The sequence below is a fragment of the Rhododendron vialii genome, chromosome 12a (genome assembly GCF_030253575.1).
Source record: "Rhododendron vialii isolate Sample 1 chromosome 12a, ASM3025357v1".
Taxonomy (NCBI): Eukaryota; Viridiplantae; Streptophyta; class Magnoliopsida; order Ericales; family Ericaceae; genus Rhododendron; species Rhododendron vialii.
Window position 1 is genome coordinate 30,847,391 of NC_080568.1, and position 21,540 is coordinate 30,868,930.

Sequence of the window (21,540 nt, forward strand, 5' to 3'; positions counted from 1 at the left end):
AACTCAATCTTTCTTTTCAGGTTCAAATGCTGGATCATAGTTTGCATGCTTGCGTGTTGAGATGCGGAGACATTTTTGGAAGCTAACTATATTTAGTTAGTCAAACATTTTTTTTTTTGTAATTGACTTCCTTTTGTTAAGATGGCTTTGTAACTAATTACTCTTAATTTATCTCTTTTGACTAAATAATTTGTAACTAAAGAATTTATTCGCACTCTTACTTAAGCTTATTTGGAGCCGGTGTGCCTATGTTGTAAATTCTTAAACTTGGGGACTCAATTTGTAAACTGAACAGGTGTGGACTCTGTTGGATACTCCCTCCGTCCCTTTTTTAGAGTTCAGTATTCCATTTTGGGCTGTCCCTTAATAAGTGTCCATTTTGTAAAGTTAGTGGGTAAAAGTTGGTGTATTGTCTATTTTATCCCTAAAAGTAAATTTCTTTTTAAAAAGTGAGTGAGTAAAAGTGTAATGATGATGGGTAAGTAGAGAAAGTGGAGGAAAAAGTTGATGTGAAAGGTATAATGATGATGTCTTTTTAATAAGTTGAAATTACGAAGCAGGACACTTAAAAAAGGACGGAGGGATTAATATTTTGATATGCGAAGATCTTTTATTGAAATGGAATATATATTTATGTTGAAAATCGAGATTGTGACATTTTTAGCCACCCACTATGTAGTATTTTTAAGTTATAATCTATTCGTAAAAATGATTTGGAAAGTACAACATCCATGTTAGATTTTTGGGAGGGTCTTTACCTAAAAATCAATTCACAATAGGTAGAGTAACCTTAGGATTATACTTATTAACCAAATTTGCATGACCAAAAATGTTACTACAAGACATGAAAAATTGTCCAAGAAAGACAAATGAATTATTTTTTCATGAACCGTATCAATTCTCTTGGGTGACTTAAGTGAGCAATGTGTGATACAATTTTTATAGGTTGATTGTATTTTCACATGTAAAGTAATTATGTAAAATGTATTCTGCATACTATTTATGAATTTTAATAAAGAGATTCATAATGTATAGTGTATCATTATTATAACTTAAAAAATAGTAATTGATTCCAAAAACCCAAGAAGGAATTCATGAATTTGGGTCAAAATTAACGCTGCAGGTTGGTTGAAGTAATTTCCCCCTTACTGTAGAATTTTAGCCAAAATTCAATGGTGTCTGATCTTCTATGTCCCAAAAAGAAAAACCCTTGCCACCCAAGAAGGAATTCATCAAAATTAACGATTTAATGCTGCATGTTGGTTGAAGTAATTGAATCAGGCTTGTGTATGGTCCAAAACTGGACTGCAGATATGCGGTTCAAGTGATCACAACTGTCGAATAATATTTTTAACGGTCTCTATTTGTTTTCAATCTCTTACTGTTAATAAAAAACTTTTACCTGTAATAGATAACCATTGATTTTCAGGATGAACGATTTAGATTGAGCCGCACAACCATGATCCAAGTAATTTTCTCCTCATTGTAGAATTTTAGCCAAAATTCATAGGGATCCGATCTTTTCTGCCCCGAAAACCCCTTCCTCTGTACCAAAGGCTTTGCAGCCCTTGGATAGCGTGACTTTTTCTTTTTATGTTTTAAATCCCATAGCTCAAAAATCTCTTGACACAGAAACACATGTTTTCGGCACAGAAAATCCTGCCTCAGATGCGCCACGTGTTATTCCATTTGGGCCGTCGTTTCACTTGTCAAAGCTCGATAGATGTCAAAGCTCGATAGATTCGCACACCTCTACCAAACCACGCCAAAGCCAACTCTCTCTCTCTCTCTCTCTCTGACCTTCCCTCCCTCTCCAGATCTTTTCTCGTCATCTCTCATCACCAACCTCTCTCTAGGTTTCTACTCTTCAACTCCCTCTCTATACATACATTGATAAATACATACTCCTACATACATATATATGTGCCCATTTTCAGCTTTTCGGTGAAGACTTTTATTCGAACGAATGTCTTTGATCTAGTAGAAATTGTCGCTGTCATTGACTGAAAAGCTATTTCCTTGTTTTAGGTACTTTTAATTAAGCTGAGAATCAGAGAAGATGTTGGGAATCATAAGGCAAAGGATTGCTCACCAAGGCATTAATGCTTCGGTATAATCTTAACTCCTATCTCCTCAATTCATTATCTTTTTAAATTTTCTAATTTTTTTTATTATCCAATCAATCGGTTAACTTCAAAAACTGTTATTCTCAGGGGATGCAGATTCAAGCCCTACTTTGCGCCTCCAGGAGTTACTCTTCTGGAGCAAAAGAGGTGACTATACATAATCACGTCTCGATACGCTTTGTAGTTGTTTGACCCGGAACTAATTTGTGTTTTATACGGTGAAGAGTTATTTATGTTTGATATATGTAGTTTAATGATTAAATTGCACGTGGGGGTAGTATGGTTTTTAGGATTTATCCATCGATATGCTGTAGACGAGCTAGGACACAAGTCAAAGCTATCAATGTGATTCCCTAACTAGTGTAGTTGGTGCATCTGAATAATCAATAATCAAAAGATAACTATGTTTTAGCATGAAGTTCTAATTTTCCTTCTCAAATGGCTAAATTGGCTGTCATACTTACAAAGTTTAGGTATAGCTAAATTTGGCAATTCACTTGGATATGCATCTCTCATGATGGAATTGATATAAGTATTTCCCCTTGGAATTTTTTGAGAAAGATAGAAGAAACAACATTTATACCGTGGAAGCAATGTTGCTAACATATACACTTTTGATACAATTAACTTTTGCATAGTGGACAATCTTTTCACAGAGATATTAAAATATTACCGTAAAAGCATCTCCAAGTGTTGAAAAGAATGCACTTTTGTCGAAAGAAATTCATTTCTCTTTCCGCAAATAACTAGTTATTAGCGGTTCTTTCCTTTGTGAGAAAAAAGTTGGATCTTTTGAGTTCTCGTTCTGCTTAGTGGACAATCTTTTTGGAACAGAGGGAGTAATAATCTTCGATAAGAATATCTGCGTTGATCCAGGCCTTTCTCTCTCTTCCCTTCACCCCCCTCCTCCCAACCACCACCACCCCCACTGGAGGATGTTAATAGTGAAGATGTGTTTTGTAATGAGCTGGAACTAGCATGCACATTACGACCTTTCTCTACTTAGTAGGTCTAATGGTGATGCAACTGATTGTTGCCTGCAGATGACAGTGCGTGATGCTTTGAATTCTGCTCTTGATGAAGAAATGTCTGCAGATCCCAAAGTGTTTTTGATGGGCGAAGAGGTTTGTGGAAGCTTTGATTCAAGGCATGTTTTTATGTTTTGTGGTTTGTTTGGTCATATGGGGGTTTAATCATGCTTGACTTTTTGTTTTTTCCATGTGCAGGTTGGCGAATATCAGGGTGCTTACAAGGTTAGTAATGCTTTGCTAGACTTGAAACGAATCGTGGCCTTTTTAAGTTATGCTTTGCACTACACATTTCTTCCTCTAAAAGTTATTCTTCTAATTTCAAAATGCTTGTAGATTTCTAAAGGGCTTTTGGATAAGTATGGCCCTGAGAGGGTTCGTGATACTCCTATTACAGAGGTGAGTCGTTATATCGGAAGAGTTGGTTTCTTTGTCTTTTAAATTGAACTATTTGCATTTTCAAGTTTTCCGAACAATGCTGAAATACTTGTCTTTTCCGTGTAAAATTATGATGTTTGAGCTACTGTTCAAATTTTGAAGGCTGGCTTTGCTGGGATTGGAGTTGGTGCTGCTTACTACGGTCTGAAGCCTGTTGTAGAATTTATGACATTTAACTTCTCCATGCAGGTCATAGTTTCTCTCTTTGTTTCCCCTCCATTTAAATAAATGCATATGAATGTTTTAAGCTATACTGTATGCAGATTGTGAATTGAAGTAAAAAGTTTGGTCTTGTGCCAACACGTGTGTTATGATACATGTTATTAGACTCATCACTATAGACATTGTAAATTACCGCTGTTGAGTTGTATACTATTAAGTTTGGGTTAAAAGAGGAGAAGGAAAGAAAAGAGAGGTGCAGAGAGCTCAGAGAAATAGCTTTACAGTTCTGGCAATCAGTTGTTGTACCTTCCCATATATTAATATCATTTCCGCGACAAATACGAGAATGCCTCTAGTATGAAATTAATAAACAAACAACTATCTGTCAACCACGTCAACAGTATAGGAATTTGTTGCCCTTCTGTGCAATGCACTGAGGTCGGCTGGATATAAAATGTCCTATTTGGTATATAAATAGGATGTGGTCCTGTGGAAACTGAATTTCTTCTTTGAATTTCAGGTTTGGAATCTTTCAATTGGTTAGTGTGTATGTTCTTTAGCACTAGGAAGTGATGGTTGAATTGGATATGTTACAAACAAATAAACTTAATAGGAATTGTGATATGCTGCCTTTAGTTTTTTTTCTATCGGGTGCATGATGCTGTTGGTGACCCTCACAGAATTTATTTGAAAGATCAGTTGCAAGAATTCACCAACTATAAGATTGGCAACAGTTTTTTTGTATGGCGTTGCTTGCTTCGGAAAAGCCATTGCATCTCCATTGTTTCAACCATGTAATGCAAATAAATGAGGACCAAATTATAACAGGGAAAAAAGAAAGAAAGAAAGAAAGTTGATTAAATATTCATAATTCAAGGAATTATGTAATAGTGATTGAAGCGGAAGTGTTTGTACTTCCTTATTTGTTTTGAAGAGGCTGTGCTTCAGTTATCAGGAGTGTGTGAATTCAAAGTTTCTGTGACAGCTTGGTTTTGTTTGAACATGTTAATGAGGCATAAACACTTAAATTCCCTGATTAATTCAAACCTGATATATGTATGCTTTGTGGTTTATACTAGTGTCTCTCTTCCTTCTAGGGTGACCTCACACCACTTGTTGCTTTGGTATCTGAACTCAATTTGATTTTGTTGCAGGCAATTGACCACATTATTAATTCTGCTGCAAAATCAAACTATATGTCTGCTGGTCAGATATCTGTACCTATAGTCTTTAGAGGACCAAATGGTGCTGCTGCCGGAGTTGGTGCACAGCATTCCCAAGTACGTATTCAATTCTTATATGTTGGTAGCCTGCTTCATATTCTTTGGTTTCCTTGTGTTTGTAGCTACGGCAAAGCATTACGGAGATAGATATTTTATGGGGTATAAATTTGGATCAGTTGAATACACTAGTCCATGATCTAGTGAGGCTTTCTACAGTCCACATAAATTGTTGAACCAATGGAAGAGGAAAGGTCTATATTGCAATGCGCATTGATACTTTGGAATGTCTCTCGAACTAAATGTGCTCCCATTAAATGCATCAAGAAGAATTTAGTTGGTTGAATGTTCATGTTTTGTCCATAGTCTTGCACAAGTACGAGTTTTCTCTCTACACTAGGTAAACATTTCATAGTGGGACTGGCAAACCAGAGTGCACAAGATCCCTTGTTACCATTTACTTTCATGGAGAAGCTTATCAACAGATATCATATGATTAATAGAAAATGTAAGTAGAATTCAAACATCCATGTGACATGCCTTAATTTTAGGAAGTGGAAGGTCTTAAATTGACAAGTCGTGACCTAAAAAGAAGCAGAAAAATAGAAGAAAATGTCTTGAATGGTGTGTCTGATGGTTTAACAAGCATCTCTTTGGTTGAGGATACATTTTTCATTACTTGTTCTTAAACAGATTCGTAAGTTCAGTTCTTCAGACTGAATCTATATCTTTTGACTGGTTTTGTGCAGTGTTATGCAGCATGGTATGGTTCCTGTCCAGGATTAAAGGTGCTGACTCCATACTCATCAGAAGATGCTAGGGGCTTGCTAAAAGCTGCTATAAGGGACCCAGACCCGGTTGTTTTCCTTGAAAATGAGTTGCTGTAAGTATTAAGGCGCATTATGATTTTGACGAGTTTTCTAAGCAGAGCAAAGTCAGTGGTGTGGATCTGATTGTATCCTACAGGTATGGCGAGTCCTTTCCTGTTTCAGCAGAGGTTTTGGATTCTAGTTTCTGTCTTCCTATAGGGAAAGCTAAGGTACTTTTCTCTTGACATTATTATCGTTTATTTTCGTCATCGACTACTGTGATCCTTGCTCACTTCTTAGTTATTGGCAGATAGAACGTGAAGGTAAACATGTGACCATTACTGCTTTCTCCAAGATGGTTGGTTATGCTCTCAAGGTTAGTCATTCTTTTCTCATGTGAGGTCGGACGCTCTGAGTGACTAACCATGTTAATAGTTTATGTTTTTATTTAACCATAGAGCAATCTTTTTTCTTCCATTGTGGTTGCAAAGAACAGATTAGGAGGTTGAAAATGCTAAATCCTGCATGGGTCTGGTCACGCAGGGTAGAAGTGCACTGTGCACTGTAGACGATGCTTTTACATTTTCCTGAAATGTTATTCGTGACTTTTTTGTTGTCTTCCCCTGCATAGGATGGAAGGAAATAATTTTGAAGGATACTGAAGTACTCGGTTCTAATTGATACTTTAGACCACTAGGTACAACAACAGGAAATACACGTCTTCTCTGCAAAATTATGGAACCTGTTTGTTTCATATACTGGAATCCGGATTCAAAGTGGTGCTTATGAAGTCAGGGATCCTGAAATGCAACTTTTGATGGTTGACAATAAGAAATAGAAAACATAGCTACCATGTCCACATGCACGCTTTAGCCTTAAGATTACTGCTACCAAAACCGAACTTGGACTTAATTTTGATCCTACAAGATTACTGCTACCATAACTGGACTCGGCTTAATTTTGATCCTACACTACAGTCACGGTGGTAGAGATGCTCCTGACATCCGAGAGCCTAAGTTATTATCTGGCTCTTGCAGAATGGACAATTCATTTTTATTTTTCTTTACGAGCATAGTCTTTTTTGTAGTGCTTAAAGCAGATAACGATATCCATGTCTAATGGGAGAATGCGTTAGTAATGCTTGCATTTCTACGTAACCATTGGTCAAAGCTCAGAAACTCTCTTAGTCTCTTTTCTTGCATTTTATGCATATGAAGTATAGACACTGTTGATTCTCTGCCTTTGTTTGGCCTTGCATTATTGAAAAAGAAAGCGTGATGCCACCTCTATCCTATGGTGTTTGCTGTACGCCAAACTTTTTGTAGAATTTTATCCTTCTGTTTTTTGGTTTCTCGAAAGTGTTCAACTTAAATTGCTAGCATTTAACCCGTCTTTTTTTCTTCTTTTGGTAACAACATAATTGGTATCATGCTCAGGCAGCTGAAATTCTTGCCAAGGAAGGAATTAGTGCTGAGGTAACTTGTAAATTTCAAACTTGCTTCCTTGAAGGGGTTTGCAAAATTAATGTGTAGAGGTTTTCTGCTATGGTATTTTGAAAAAGTGATTGCTTCTCTTTTCTGTACAGGTTATAAATCTCCGCTCAATACGCCCACTTGATAGAGCTGCAATCAATGCTTCTGTCAGAAAAACCAATAGACTCGTAACTGTTGAAGAAGGATTCCCTCAACATGGTGTTGGTGCTGAGATATGGTAACCTTCTTTTCACCACACAAAGTCTTCTCTCTCTCCCTAACATGCTTCCAGTCCTTTGCTAAATGAATTTTGCATCAAACGGTGTTTGTTGCTTTTGACAGTGCATCTGTTGTTGAGGAGAGTTTTGAGTATCTTGATGCACCTGTGGAGAGGATTTCAGCAGCAGATGTTCCCATGCCTTATGCTGCAAATCTTGAGAGGATGGCGGTCCCACAGGTTTGTCTTTTGAAAATTTCTTTGCCTTTGCTTCCAAATATTTCATGCATGGTTGCAGTGTTTGTGGAATTATCCTCAAATGGATAATTCAACTATGAAGGCAAATGGTTTGATAATCTTGTGGCTTTGCATGGGCATCCCTCGATGTATTATGTGGTTATTAATGACTGCATTTTCTGCTGTGTTTTTCTCGAAGAAACTTGACTGAATAATCTCTAATGGTCCTTCTTGAGATCTTTACAATATGTAGTGGAATTTCCAAAAGAAAAGAATCAAAGATGCAATTGGCTAGGCAGTAGGCACTAGTGGAATGCCACATTTTGAACTAGGAAATGTGGAATATATATATTCCTTAACCTCCTCCAAATTTTCAATCATTTTCTTTCAGGTTAAATATCGTGTTTTCCCTCAATCTTTGGTTCAAATTATGTTATCCTCAAAGTTGTTATTTTCTATATATAGCCATCAAACTTTTACAAGCTAACCAGAACGTATGTTTCTCATGCTCGTACGCCATGATATGTGTCCAAATGTCTCCTTATTTTTAGTGTTTTGAACTGGATAATACTCTTTGGACACTTGTGTGACCCACTTACCCATTGCTTACGCCTCCATGAACCTCATCTCAAGTTTGAAAAGAAATTACTCTGGGTGCTTCCGATTAAAATCAAAACAAGGTGTGGATTTCAACCCTATTACTGCGTCCTCCTTAGTCTCTTTAGTTTTGGAAGTGGAGATCTGTAATCACATAGTCACGTGAAAGTTATTGACCTCAATTAGTTGATATGGAAAAAATTAGAGATGAAGTAATCAAACCTAGTGTCAACTTGCATCGGATGTGGAACTAATCAATTTAGGAATCCTTGAGAGATTAAGTAACCAAGCAATCTTTGAACTTTACGTGAAACTGACATTGGTTTGCTCTATCCCATGTTTCGCTTATTGTTACTTTCTCATAATTGTAAGCTGTTTGGTCTATACAAGACTTTAAAAGCTCAAGGACTTCGAAAAAGAAGAATCAAAGGTTGATATTGACTTTTTAAGCTCGAGGGGCACAATGATAACATATGATTATCCGTTAGATTAGAACGGCTTTTTCTTTGAAATGTGGTTGAGTTGCAGAAGTTGATTAAATTTTCGAGCTGCTAACACAATTTCCCTGGCTTTTGGACATATATTGAATAGATTGAGGATATTGTACGTGCAGCGAAGAGAGCCTGTTACAGATCTGTTCCAATGGCTGCAACTGCTTAAGATTGCCGAGAAATGCCCTGAATCGTCTTGTTTTTTTCTCTCTCAACATTCTCTTGTATGTGCAACTTATTCTTTATCCACCTTTTTGCGGTGTTCCCCAACCTCCTCCTCCCTTCACCCTGGGAAATTTGAAAAAGGCCTTCAATGGCTTATGTACACTTCATTTGGGAAATTTGGAAAGTTTTTGCATGGAAAAAATTAGGAGTTTTGATGATTTTTCTCCAGCATTTAGTTGGTGGATGAATCTTGTGCTATTTCTCTGCTAAAGAAGGCATGGCATTCAGACCAGCAAACTGAATATGACTTGGCCGTTGGTCTCTCTCTCTCTCTCTCTCTCTCTCACACACACACACACACACACAGAGGCGCATGTGTATATGCAGAGATGTGTGATAAAACTCGAGTTGAACCAATCCTTTAAAAGAGTCCTAATAAATGGATCTGGGATGGAAGCTTGCATCGAATAAAGGCTTAAATTGTGAACTCGCAATCCATCCAATTTCAGTCTCGGGTGTGGTGGTTAACTGTGACACCTAAGTGATACAAGTTTTTGAGCATAACCATCCTCAGAAAATGGATGGAAGGTTGCCGAAGAGGTGTTATGCACATGGCTGAATTTAGTGTCCTTTCTAAATTAAGGTCGTAACATTATCCATCTGCAGCTCTGCTACAAACCTCATCATTACTAGAAAGACAAATTTTCTTGCATTTCCAAACTCATTTGTTCTTCTTTTTTTTGCTTTTCTCTATCATTTTCTCCTTTGCTAAGGGGGCTTTTCCGGTAAGCTAGAAGTTGTTTTATTTACTATTTATAGTCAAGTTGTTTCAAGTTGGTTAGAAGAAAATATGTTGAATGTTGTTTAGTGAAAACAACATAACTTTTGGCAAAAACAATTAGTTTGGTGTGAACAACTTCACAAAAGCTGATAAGTTGTAGCGAAAAATGTTAGTAGAAATGGGGCCTAAACCAACCCCCCATCCTCAAAACACGGCCTTAGTGTAGGCAGGCTCAATATTTTTGTAATTTCCCTCGACCAATAGAGCTGATTTGCAGCACAAACTACTTGACAGTACTACCTCAACTCCAAAATGCTTGTCCAGACTGCAAAACAATAACTTTAAAATACGATTTTTTTTCAACAATTTACTAGTTGCAATGAGTTTTTTTTTATTTTTTTATTTTGACTTATCAAAAAAAAAAAGAGTTCTTTTAATTCTTAGAAAAGATGTATGATTTTATAGTTATCGTTTTGCGAACCGGACAGAAATTTCGGGACATAGGGAGTATTTAACGTTGCAAACCAGCGCCCCAACCTATGATAACCTCCTTTGCCAAGGAAAAAAACCCCTTCTTTTACCACACACACACAAAAAAAAAAAAAAAAGGAAAGAAAGAAACTTAAGTCCCTCGAATAAACAGGAGCCAATAGAAGGAAACTTTTCATTCCATGGGAATTTAGCCACTACTAATTTCAAAGAACTGTACAAAAGAGTGTGATTTCATTTCGCACATTATACACTTTAGTTCCTCGAATTCCTCTTGTTTGGAGTTTATACAAAATGGTTATACTGGTAAATCTCAGTAAACCTGGAGCGATATGAACAAATATCCATTTTACGGACAAGGGAAGAGGAAAATACCTAATCCAAACAAAATTTGTAGCCCCTCCAATACTTGCTCTCTACCTTCTGCTGGGGAAAACCTCCGAAGCTGATCCTTTATTTTTCCATCTGAAATCCACTGATAGTGCACCTGCGGACGGAATGAAGGCACGAATAAATCTCCGTGATGTCTGGCCGCCCTCTCTTTTTGTTTTCCTCTTCTTAGAAGGCCCAACTGTGGCTGCAGTCTCACTGACGGCCCCTGATGACTTTGAGTCCTTTGATGAGACAAAGGACGCATCAGATGTACCAACAAACGAAATAGGGCCATTAAGCGATTTATCCAGCGTGTGTCCAACTGCTCCGTCCTGATGGGGAGGGGGGAATTTCTCGCTCTTGCTCTTAGTATTTGGTTGGTTCAGAACTCTCCACCGCTGGAGATCAACAAACGAAACCATAGTGACAACAATAATCAGCGGAAAGGGTGGACTGTTGAGTGCAGCATGAATTTAAAACGAGCCCAATCGGAAATTAATTCACTAATAGAAATCTCAAAGAACACATCCAAAACGTGTTGGATTTGTGGAGCTTGAGTCATATGGGAAAACTAACCAACTCGTTTGTAAAACCAGCTCCGCTTTGAGTTGTCCAGGGCTTGCAGAGGGGCAACGAGCCCTTGCCCATAGGTGGTTCAGCAAAATTTCTTTTGAGTACTAAGGATATTAAGAAACTTTTATACAAGCCCCAGCATAAATGCTGCCTATTGATTCCTTCATCTGATGATCTTGTGAACATAGGTGTATGCCGTGGACGTGTGCAATCTTGCCTAACCACTTCAATCTGTGTTGTGCTTTTTTGTAGTAGTTGGTTCTTCTCCGTGCTATTGTGTATGTGAGTTTAGTTCGTCACCTAACGGGATGATGCGGCAGTGGCACTTTGAGGTTATGAGCCATGTGGAGGGTATTTTCGGTTGTACCCAATACAAGGCAACATCGTGCTGTACAAGATTTTAGGGTAAAAATCTATTTGTATAGCATTACCATTGAATTAGGAACTTGGTAGACGAAGCTAGAAAACTTACACAGAACAAATAGAAAGAAGGAACTTGTGTAACTTACATCCAAGTTTGCTGGAAGCTCTGCATTGGCTTCTGGAGCTGGGATTGCCCGGCTACCTCGATCCCGGGGTCTTATTCTTCTGTTTCCATCCACGACACTAGATTTCCCACTTAAACCTCTTTGCCTGTAGAGGAGAAGGGAGACAAAATCTTTAAGCATGTCCCAAATCTGCACAGAAAAAATTTTAAGCAAGGAAGAAACAAAACCTTCTTGCTTCTTCATCCCTCAATTTCACATCCCTTTCTTTGCTGGGAGGATATTTTGGTAAACTTGATGGCTCACAAGCATAAGGCTCAGTCGTAAAGAACTGTACAAAGAGATAAGTTTCTATCAAATCATTTTGTCCATCAATGATATTGAACAGTGTACCAAATTAGAACAATATGCTTTTGCGATCCGGGAAACTTTGTCAAGCAAATTTATTACACTAGGCAAAGTGCAGACACCACATGTTTTAAGTACTCTGTAGGGTTCATATTACAACCAAGTAGCACATAGTTTCTAATGATCCATAACTGGCACTAATACTCATGCTTGACATGCATTCTTCTCTCTATTAATAAGCAAGAAGAAAAGAAAAGAAGACATTCATTCTTCATTCATCTATAATGACAATTGGGATATAATCCCACAAGGATAATCTGCAAAAGGGGTTCTTATGGCATAAAAGAAACGGCTGCTAGCCTGCTACATCATTTATACCACTTCTCAGCACAAAATGGGTGTACACCCAAAAAATTTACCACCAAAAATTTTACTCTTAAAGTATAATTTTAAGAGTCAAGTGAGAAATGAGAAAAATCGAGACATAATTCCCCAAACGACCAAAAATGGAACCTTTCCAATGTTGGTCTCCGGCCCACGGACCTATTGGCATGGTCCACATCAATCTGAGCAATGATGAGTCCAAAAATGAAAGATTCTTGTTTTAAGAGTTTCTTGTGATTCCACAACTAATACATGGCCCACAGCACGATAAGACTTGGGTTGAAGATCCTTTTTGAGTTCAATGACCAAGCCTATTGAATCAAACATTTTTTGGATGAATAAGCCCATGGACGATCATAAATAGTTTCTGCTAGTTCTATTCTAGGTTCAAGAAATCTTGCTCTGGGATTGCTACAACGAAAAAGCTTCACCTTAAATTACGTTGAAAAATATACTCCCTCCGTCCCAAATTAGATGTCAATTTTTGATATTCGTCCCAATTTCAATTTCTTACATCTTTCAATATGGATCTCAAAAAATATGCAATATGGATCTTGTCTGATAGTTCTTGATTAGTTCTATTATACAAAATTTTCAAACTCATGAAAAACATTATAGATTGAAAGATATAAGCGATAAAAAATGACACGAGTTTCAAAAATTGTCATCCTTTTTGGGGCGGAGGGAGTAACAATTTATCCACTCAACTAAAGTTGACCTGCTAAAATCAAAAAATTTGTCCCTTAGCAAAAATAACCTTTTATTGAAGATTGAGTTCTTTTCTGCTGTTATTATAAAGGAGGGTGGAGTGGGCTCTGATTTTCTGAAAGTTTCCTTACATGTCTAAGAGAATCAGCCCTTCCGAGTCCATCCCCAAAAGTTCCCAGTGGAAAGGTTCAGACTGTACAACTGTGACTTAGTTTAAAAAGCGACCCAAATCATAATCCTTTTTGGCTGAAAACCAGGTGAGAAAAGGAAAAGGTACCGTAAGTTTGCAATCATTAGAAAACATCATATGGTGACAACTGGTGAGATCACCAGATTCCATGCGGACAATGTGGAAAACATCAATGTATGAAGTAATCAGCAGATAGAAAAGAGTTATCCTTTGTTTCTAGGAAATGTTGCTGAACAAGTATAGATACTCACTTCGCTATTTAGTGCTGCAGTGGCAGAACCTCGTTCATCGGGGTCAATTGCAAGAAGAGTTTCAATCAGAGGGAGAGAAGGAGGAGGAAAACTTTTGAAGGTTTCTGAGATGCAACTCTTGTATGGCTGTTGTGGCTTGAAAAGAGTTGAGTTTGGCAACTTGGATTTCTTCCAATATTCCTCAGATGGGGACCCACATAACTTAAATATCTTGTGCAGTTGCTCAACCTAGGGATGAAAAGAATATAATTGGTAAATTCAAACCGACTGTTGTAACTCGTACAAAAGAAAAAAGAAAATAACATGGCAAGCAAATAAATTGCCCAAATAAGGTATAATCAATCAAAGTCAGAGATTAAAACAGTCAAATCAGAATAAAGCTTTAAACATAACACAATATTTCTTACGAACTCACAAGGTACTGAGAATTCTCATGGTAGTGTTGCATTTTCCTCTAAGGCTCTAAACTACAACATGTGGACAGGACACTCATCTGACTTTCCTAAACAGGTCAAACTAGCATTGGACAAGGCAAGGCCATAATTAATACTCATACAAGTGTAAAAGAAATTAAATGAATCTGTTTGGATTAATCAAAATGTCATTTACACATTCATTAGAGAAAAAATTCCCAAAAATACACTAATTTTAGTATCTTCTGTCACCTGACCATTCTTTGATCTTAGGATAATAGCAGACAAATTCAATCAAAGATCCAATGTCAAGGCATCATATGTTGTCGGACAGATAGGAGCTATAATAGATGCTTGCTTAAAGTGCATATGCAGTAAATGCAAAATTGTCTCCTAATTAAAAAGGATTATTCAAAAGCCAAGACTCATAAGAATGTTCATCAGGTCACAAACTAAAAACCTAAATTATTTTTCTCTCAAGCAGGATTACGCAATGGTTCTTTACATTCAAGACAATGATTGATACAAATAAACATGTTCAGAACATGTCAGTCAAAAGGAAGTCATTGTAGCGGCCATGGACTCAATAAAGCACACACATAAACGTACCTCTGTTCTCCCAGGCATTATTGGTCTCCCAGCAAGTAACTCCGCCAAAATGCATCCAGCGCTCCACAGGTCCACACCAACACCATAATAAGTGGCCCCGAGAAGTAGCTCTGGCGGACGATACCAAAGGGTGACAACCCGACTTGTCATTGGTTGCTTGCGATCAGGATCATAGAAAGAAGCTAGTCCAAAATCAGCTATTTTCAGAATCCCGTCATTGTCAATAAGCAAATTGGAACCTTTGATATCGCGGTGCAATACACCATTCATGTGGCAGTGCTCAAGCCCAGATAACAACTGTTTCATAAACAATTTGATCTGCAACATGAAACATACAAGGGGTAAAATCTCATCTATGAAAGCTCTACTTAATCAACTTCGGACATAAACAAATAGGCAGCTAAGAAAGGACAGCATCTAGAAGATGAAAAATGAAGAGGTTGTACTTTGATTAACGAAGAGAAAAGCAAGTCCATTCCCATCTTTTAGCAATTAGCACAAGGTCCAACAACACATTCACGAAATCCAGACATGACTAGGCAACGTGTCTGTTGTGAAAAGAAAAAATACTCTCTCTGCAATGTTTCCCTCGTGGTAAGAGAAATCCTATTTTACAACACAACACCATCCCCATAATTTCCTGCATCCCATCAAACCAAATGTGGTGTTTACCTCAAGCTGTTAACCAGCCCCCACAAGCATTGGAGATAATCCTATTAGCACGTGCAGCTATCTAGTCTTATGAATGATGCGCCAGAAAATCAATTTCCTTACTCGTATCTAGAAACTCTCTCTCAATATTGTAGACCGGCTTAGATGTTTATATAGCTCATAACTCCGTCAGTCCAGATATACACATTCTCTCAAGTAATCAAGTAAAGGTAATGGTCCACATTATTCTGTGTTGCACACAATGAAGAGAAACGTCTGAACCACAAATAATGTGTAGAGCAATGGAACATGGGAGACGGAGGGAACTCTTTCTCGTAGAAATGAACTTTTTCAGACCAAAAAGTAAAATTCATCCTACTAAACAGTAGAGTAATGGCAAAGCAAGGTATGAGATGATATTGCTCGCTATACTTGAACACAAGAAAATTCCCATCCCAGCACCCTCACAGCAGCAGATCTTTTCCTATGGATATCTGTTAGTTAGACTTGTCCCATATCGCTCATCTAAGCCACCCAAGCTTGGTTAATAAATTCTAGAGGCTACTCCACCTATTGCCAATTGGTTTTAGGTTGGAACCCTCCAAGAAATCTAACATGGTATCAGAGCTAGGTCTTAGGTGGCCTCACCTCTCGTGGGAAAGTCTCTGTCGCCCGAGTCAGTCAACTAGCTCCTGGTCAGTCACCTCCACGTGCATCCGAGCTGCACGTGAGGGGGAGTGTTAGTTAGACTTGTCCCATATCGCTCATCTAAGCCACCCAAGCTTGATTAATAAATTCTAGAGGCTACTCCACCTATTGCCAATTGGTTTTAGGTTGGAACCCTCCAAGAAATCTAACATACCGCTAGAATATAGTCTTAAGAAAAAGTGACTGAACCAACACTGTCAAACTTTACTTTAAAGAGATGAACTGCAGATTTTCAAACACACAATAAAAAAAAGTTTGCTATTGCAAAATGATGCACGTTAAGAAAATAGACTAATATATCGGACAATAATTGGCACATATACAGCAAGGCTTGGAAATTCTACACAAAAGAAATGAAAGGGGCTGCACGATTAGAAGGAAAAAGGGAACCCAACACATTGTGTATCATAAATTGATTTTTACAGCCAATCTCTTGAGTGATTGAATAAGCGAGTTTTCATATATATTAGTTTTATCCCTACAGATCTTACATTCTCGGAAGTCACATCATCTACTAGCAGAATTATCACTAGAATTATCAATAAAGGCTCATGCACTGGGCTCCCTTGTCAGCGGATTGCCAAGGCCTTGACTCCCAGCCCGGGCTATTGACCCACCTTTATTAAAACCCAGAATTCATTAGGAGGGAAGCAACTCAAGTGCATCCCATTTCTCCCCTTTGATGCTCTATGTATACCTGGTAGACAATTCCCTCCCCGAGGACAGAATTCCATGGTAGAGAAGACTGAAACAAGAACTGAGCCATGAGGGACTGCATTAAATATAGCAAAAGAAAGGGCCTGCTGATACGGGAGGTAGGGAGGTGATACTAGTTATCAGGTAATAGAGAGGCCAGGCCTGTAAAATGCCCCCTTCTTAGGGTTTGGATGCTCAATGAGACAAGATACCATCTACCATATTATAGCAATACAGGCTAGTAATTCTAGAGAGAAAAAAAGGTTGCATGGAACAGTCGTCTCTAGCCTGTAACAAAGGAACAGCGAACTGCTGTAAACCATCCCAAAGATACACTAAATGAAGCTGTAATTAGAGTTTGCTAAATAATTAGCAGCGAGATTACAATAAAAGAGGATATTGCAAAGTAAAAAAATGTGAAGACCCTATATGTGGGTTCTGCGGAGTGTGAAATCCCACCGAATTTACATCCCCAGGTCAATGTAACATATCATCACAAGCCCCCACTATAATGACCATTGAAATACTGCATTGGATACCCACAGTAGGCATGGACCCCACGACCTAGAAAAGTCTACTACTGACATGAAAACATAAAACAAGCAAAACTAAAAGACAAATACTAGGCAACTAGAAAAACTCATGAACCTAACAATGAAAACAAGAAGAACTAAAAGAAAAAAGTGAGCGTAATAAAATATCCCAATGACGAAAACAAAAAAATTTACAAAGTACCATCTTGTAGAATTTAAAGTCTTCTGATTAAAGAAACTCAAAAGCACTTTCCCTTAACTTTCGAAAACAAAAATTACTCTTGCTTTTTGCTTACACTATCAAAAGGAAAAAATGCACTTTCCAAAATGCAACCAGACAAACTGCACCCTCTTAAGAGCAGCAGACAACAACTTTATACAAAATTCTCAAATTCCAATTACTTCCACACAATCAAGGAAATAGTTTCAATTACTGAGACATGGGTTTGACAATCACCTGTGGCTCCGTGAACTTCTGGCAAGCGGCAAGACCGGAGAGATCATGTTCCATGTACTCAAATACAAGGTATAGACTTGAAGACATTCTCGACGTGACAAGGCCTTCAAGCTTTATAACATTAGGATGATCCAGCTTTCTCAAAATAATTATCTCTCGTGCCATGAACTTCAGGCTCTCTGGCTCTAAATTATCACACCTAACTTTCTTCAATGCCACAATCTTCCCTGTAATCAAATCCCTAGCTTTATATACATTGCTATACGTCCCTTGCCCAATCTAAACATACAAAAGCATCACCTGATGTCAGAAAATTATCAAACACATGGAGTGTTAATACAAATATACACGGAGCTACCATATACCATTGATTCGTATAGCCATTTTATATAACTGCACAAGTGGCTCGATGTTATTCATTCCGAGTATAATCAATTTTACATTTTGTATACATGTTGAGGGACGTCCAACCAATTGTAATATTATCAACATAGTCAACGCTAGCTCATGACCTGCGCTAACTAGGACTTCCTCGTTGAAGATCAACAATTGCAATGATCTATCTCCACCACGATGATATTTCGCATATTACCCGGGCCTGTCGGCCAAGGCTATAAACTCATTAAGTACATCACATGTTGTCTAACCATTGTAATACAAGGCGGCGGTGATATTACAGTGACACTACAATTGGTTGGACGTTACTTAACATGTTTAGATAATGTAAAATTTGGACTCCCCATCTACTCGCGGTGAGATTGAGAGTCCCGAGATTAGTTGAGCTACGTGCCTGGACACCCCGAGTCATCAAAAAAATATAAGACGGCGATAAAAATCGGTGATATACAGAGTTTCTCATATATAATCAGTGTCTCTATATCAAATCATAGTTCGATTTAGGGATTTATGACTCTATACCTTATCGAGTTTCTCGAAGGTATTGGCGCGACGAGGAGTCCAGTCCTTGACGGCGTCGCCGGCGACTTCGCACAGCCACGCCGGCCAGCCTTGGCTGGCCTTCGATCCCCACGCCGGCTTCCCCTTCGCCGCGGCACCACCGGCGACCTGATTCCGTTCTCTCTCTACATCCTTCTTAACCCTAACATCACCGTCCCTACTGGATTCGCCCAGCTTATTATCCACGACGCTCCGTCGGGTCTGAGTAGATCCGGATTGCCTCCGCCGGCTCTCCCCGGCCGCGGCCTTGCCGAACACGCAGCCCATGCCGGCTCTCAGGATCTAAAGTCCCATAATTCGCGTGCACGTGCACAAGCGCTTGTGTCGCAGCCTTTTAAAAATATCTCAAATTACTAAAATTCCGTCTTTTAGAAAATATCTCAAACTACTAAAATTCACACTGCTGCTGAAGGATGATGTGACTAAGCTCGGGATGCGTTAGCCGCCGCCGATGATATTTGAGATTTATGAGAATTAGTGGGGGGATTTTGGTAAATAGGTGGTGTACAGGGGGAGGATTTGGGGAGGGAACAAGGTGGATGGAAAGCGGTGGTGGGTTTGATTGGTTATGTACCTTGCTTGGAGTTGGAGTTAGCGTAGGGAAGGGAAAAGGTCGATTGGAAAGAGTGTGGGAGAGAGAGAGATGGAGTGTGGGAGTTAGAGAGAGAGAGAGAGGGGTGGGGGGAGGAGAGAGAGACGGCGGGGGAGGAGGGATGTAGATACAGGGCGGGGGGGAAAGGGGGGCAGAGATAGTTGTATTTGGATGAGAGAGAGAGAGAGAGAGAGAGAGTAAAAAGGAGTCAGTTGGGGCTTTTACTCCTGGGATTGGATTTTCTGGTTATTGTCGCGGTCTGAGGTTCAATTACGGAATTGCCACTGTAGGCTCAAGACACTCTACGGTGGAGTAGAGTACATGGTAACCCCATGGAGTCAAAGGAGAGAGAGCACCCACCAGAAAATTCCACTCTTTTTCTAGCTTACTTCCAAAGGGATGGAGAAATGTACCGCTAAGCAACATGCGGGTGAGATAAATTCAAAGAACGTCAACCACCAAACCAATTGCTTGCGCTGTTGGCGAGATTCGAACCCTCAACTTTCATGTGAAAGAAACGATGAGGAAATGTCATTTTTTACAAATCCGTTGACCTTTTTTTTGTCACACGGTAGTATGTTAGCAATAGTAAGTTAGTTAGTTAGATTACTACAAAGGAATTAAACTGCTGCTCTATCAGCTCGAACCTATTACCTCAATCCTTAGGTCTCAAACCCAAGAAAAATTACCAATATACTACTTGTGACACAATTTTGTTTTGTTCTTATGTTAATGTTAATTATTAGCAAAGTGCTTTGTAATTCAATTATTATGATCATCTCTCTTTGGGTACCGTACCACCATCAATAGTTCATTATTCATTTTTTCTTAAATTAAAGTTTGATTGAATGCTCAAATGGGTAGTATAGTATAATTTGAGTAAAACTATCATCATTGTGATCCCAAAGACAGAGAGGGAAAAAAAATAAAAAGGGCCTAGCTCCTATGATATCATGAATGGGGCGGGTACAACAAACAGCAAAACAATAAAGAGAGATTGGGCTCACGAGGGGCCTGCATGGCTACCTACCTACTAATAAGCATCTCTAAGTTATTCTTCCTCATAATTATTAATACCGCGCTTGGATGAGTTTTTGAAAAATTTTAAATTTTTTTTTATGTGAGTAATGATTGGAAGTAGGGTAATAAGTGAAAAAAGATAAAGAGAAAAATGATTAGAGATAAGAATAATGATTGAAAGTAGAGGTAACGAGTATTTTTTGAGTTTGACTTTTAAAAAAAAAAAAAAGGGGAAACGAACAAACGTTTTTAAAAAATGTTTACCATACCGACCTTTGTCAGCTAATTTTGTTAGTAATTGCTCAAATATCACAAGATGCTCTACGGACATAAGCGCTATGCTTCAAATAAAAAATAAAATAAAATATACCTAATGAGGGTGAAATACGTCATCTAGTTCTATGTAACTCGCACGATATATCCGTCTCAGCTTAAGTCCTCCTTAAAAATCATGTCATATTTGTGACTAAAAAGAAACACGTTTTTGTGCTTAATTTTTTTTTAAAACTTTGACACTAATTTAAATATCTCAATGCTTTTTCAAAATTCAGAGTATAAAAACTTTAAAAAAAAGAAAAAGCAACTGAAATTTTACGGAAAGAGTATATTATGAATGGATATAGAAGTGAAAGATTTTTGGTACTATTCTTGAAAAGGCTTTGTTTCAACCAAATTCAAATAGTAATAAATGTGTAATTAACTTTAGCTTAAATAATTGGACATTAAAATAATTGTAAGCAGAGACTCGTTTGGACTTTGGAGTATAAAAGTGAAAACTGTGAAAAACACAGTACTGATGAATGACTGCAAGTTTGACAATTTGTTTGGATTGCAATAAAATTTTCACCAACCACTTGTACCACCCTATAAAAAGACTTGATTTTCTCATTTATTACAAGTAACACATGGAGGAGAACATGTTGGCAATTTAAATAAATAAATAAATAAAACCCATACGATTCCACACACATTTGTGTCCGAATCTGTGTGCTAAAAATGATTTTTCCGAACAAGAAACCATGTACGAATTAGATCTTTGTTTTGGTTTCGATATATAGTCCACACTTTCGTAGATGTCATCTAAAGTTTTTTTTTTTTAGAGCATTTATAACTATCTCAAATCACACTAAAAGATGAAATTTAAAAATACATAAACAGTGCTATAAATATATGGAAATGATTTTCGCATATCCACACTCTTTTTTTTAATATTTTTTAGTGGAAAAAATATATACACTTTCAACACTAAAAAATAAAAAAAGGTGTAGATATAAAAAATGGAAGTGTGAAAACCACTACGCTAAATATTTCCCTTTTTTTTATTTGAGTTTCCTTCAATCCACAAAAATAAAAGTCTTATG

The 21,540-nt window shown here is 37.9% G+C and overlaps 2 protein-coding genes across 4 annotated transcripts; one reads left to right on the top strand and one right to left on the bottom strand.

Annotated features, from left to right (window-relative positions):
• Window positions 1-1,714: 1,714 nt before the first annotated feature.
• LOC131311997 (pyruvate dehydrogenase E1 component subunit beta-1, mitochondrial) lies at window positions 1,715-9,286 on the top strand. Of its 3 annotated transcripts, none has more exons than XM_058339680.1 (15): window positions 1,715-1,856; window positions 2,029-2,110; window positions 2,214-2,273; window positions 3,170-3,250; window positions 3,353-3,379; window positions 3,491-3,553; window positions 3,695-3,781; window positions 4,909-5,034; window positions 5,724-5,857; window positions 5,941-6,013; window positions 6,094-6,159; window positions 7,220-7,258; window positions 7,369-7,493; window positions 7,598-7,712; window positions 8,898-9,286. In XM_058339680.1, the coding sequence occupies exons 2-15, from the start codon at window positions 2,060-2,062 to the stop codon at window positions 8,964-8,966; spliced, it is 1,116 nt and encodes a 371-aa protein (XP_058195663.1). In that variant the 5' UTR covers window positions 1,715-1,856; window positions 2,029-2,059; the 3' UTR covers window positions 8,967-9,286. The 3 variants fall into 3 exon arrangements, with proteins under 3 accessions (XP_058195663.1, XP_058195665.1, XP_058195664.1); XM_058339682.1 differs by lacking the exon at window positions 1,715-1,856 and adding an exon at window positions 1,869-1,944; XM_058339681.1 differs by lacking the exon at window positions 1,715-1,856 and having other exon boundaries at window positions 1,951-2,110.
• A 1,093-nt stretch (window positions 9,287-10,379) lies between these two features.
• Window positions 10,380-19,357, bottom strand: LOC131311998 (probable serine/threonine-protein kinase At1g54610). Its single transcript, XM_058339683.1, has 7 exons — window positions 18,529-19,357; window positions 17,611-17,889; window positions 14,566-14,883; window positions 13,544-13,771; window positions 11,893-11,993; window positions 11,687-11,810; window positions 10,380-11,002 (listed from the first exon to the last, which is right to left on the bottom strand). Exons 1-7 carry the CDS (start codon window positions 18,832-18,834, stop codon window positions 10,649-10,651), a joined length of 1,710 nt encoding a protein of 569 aa, XP_058195666.1. The 5' UTR covers window positions 18,835-19,357; the 3' UTR covers window positions 10,380-10,648.
• Between the last annotated feature and the right edge of the window lie 2,183 nt (window positions 19,358-21,540).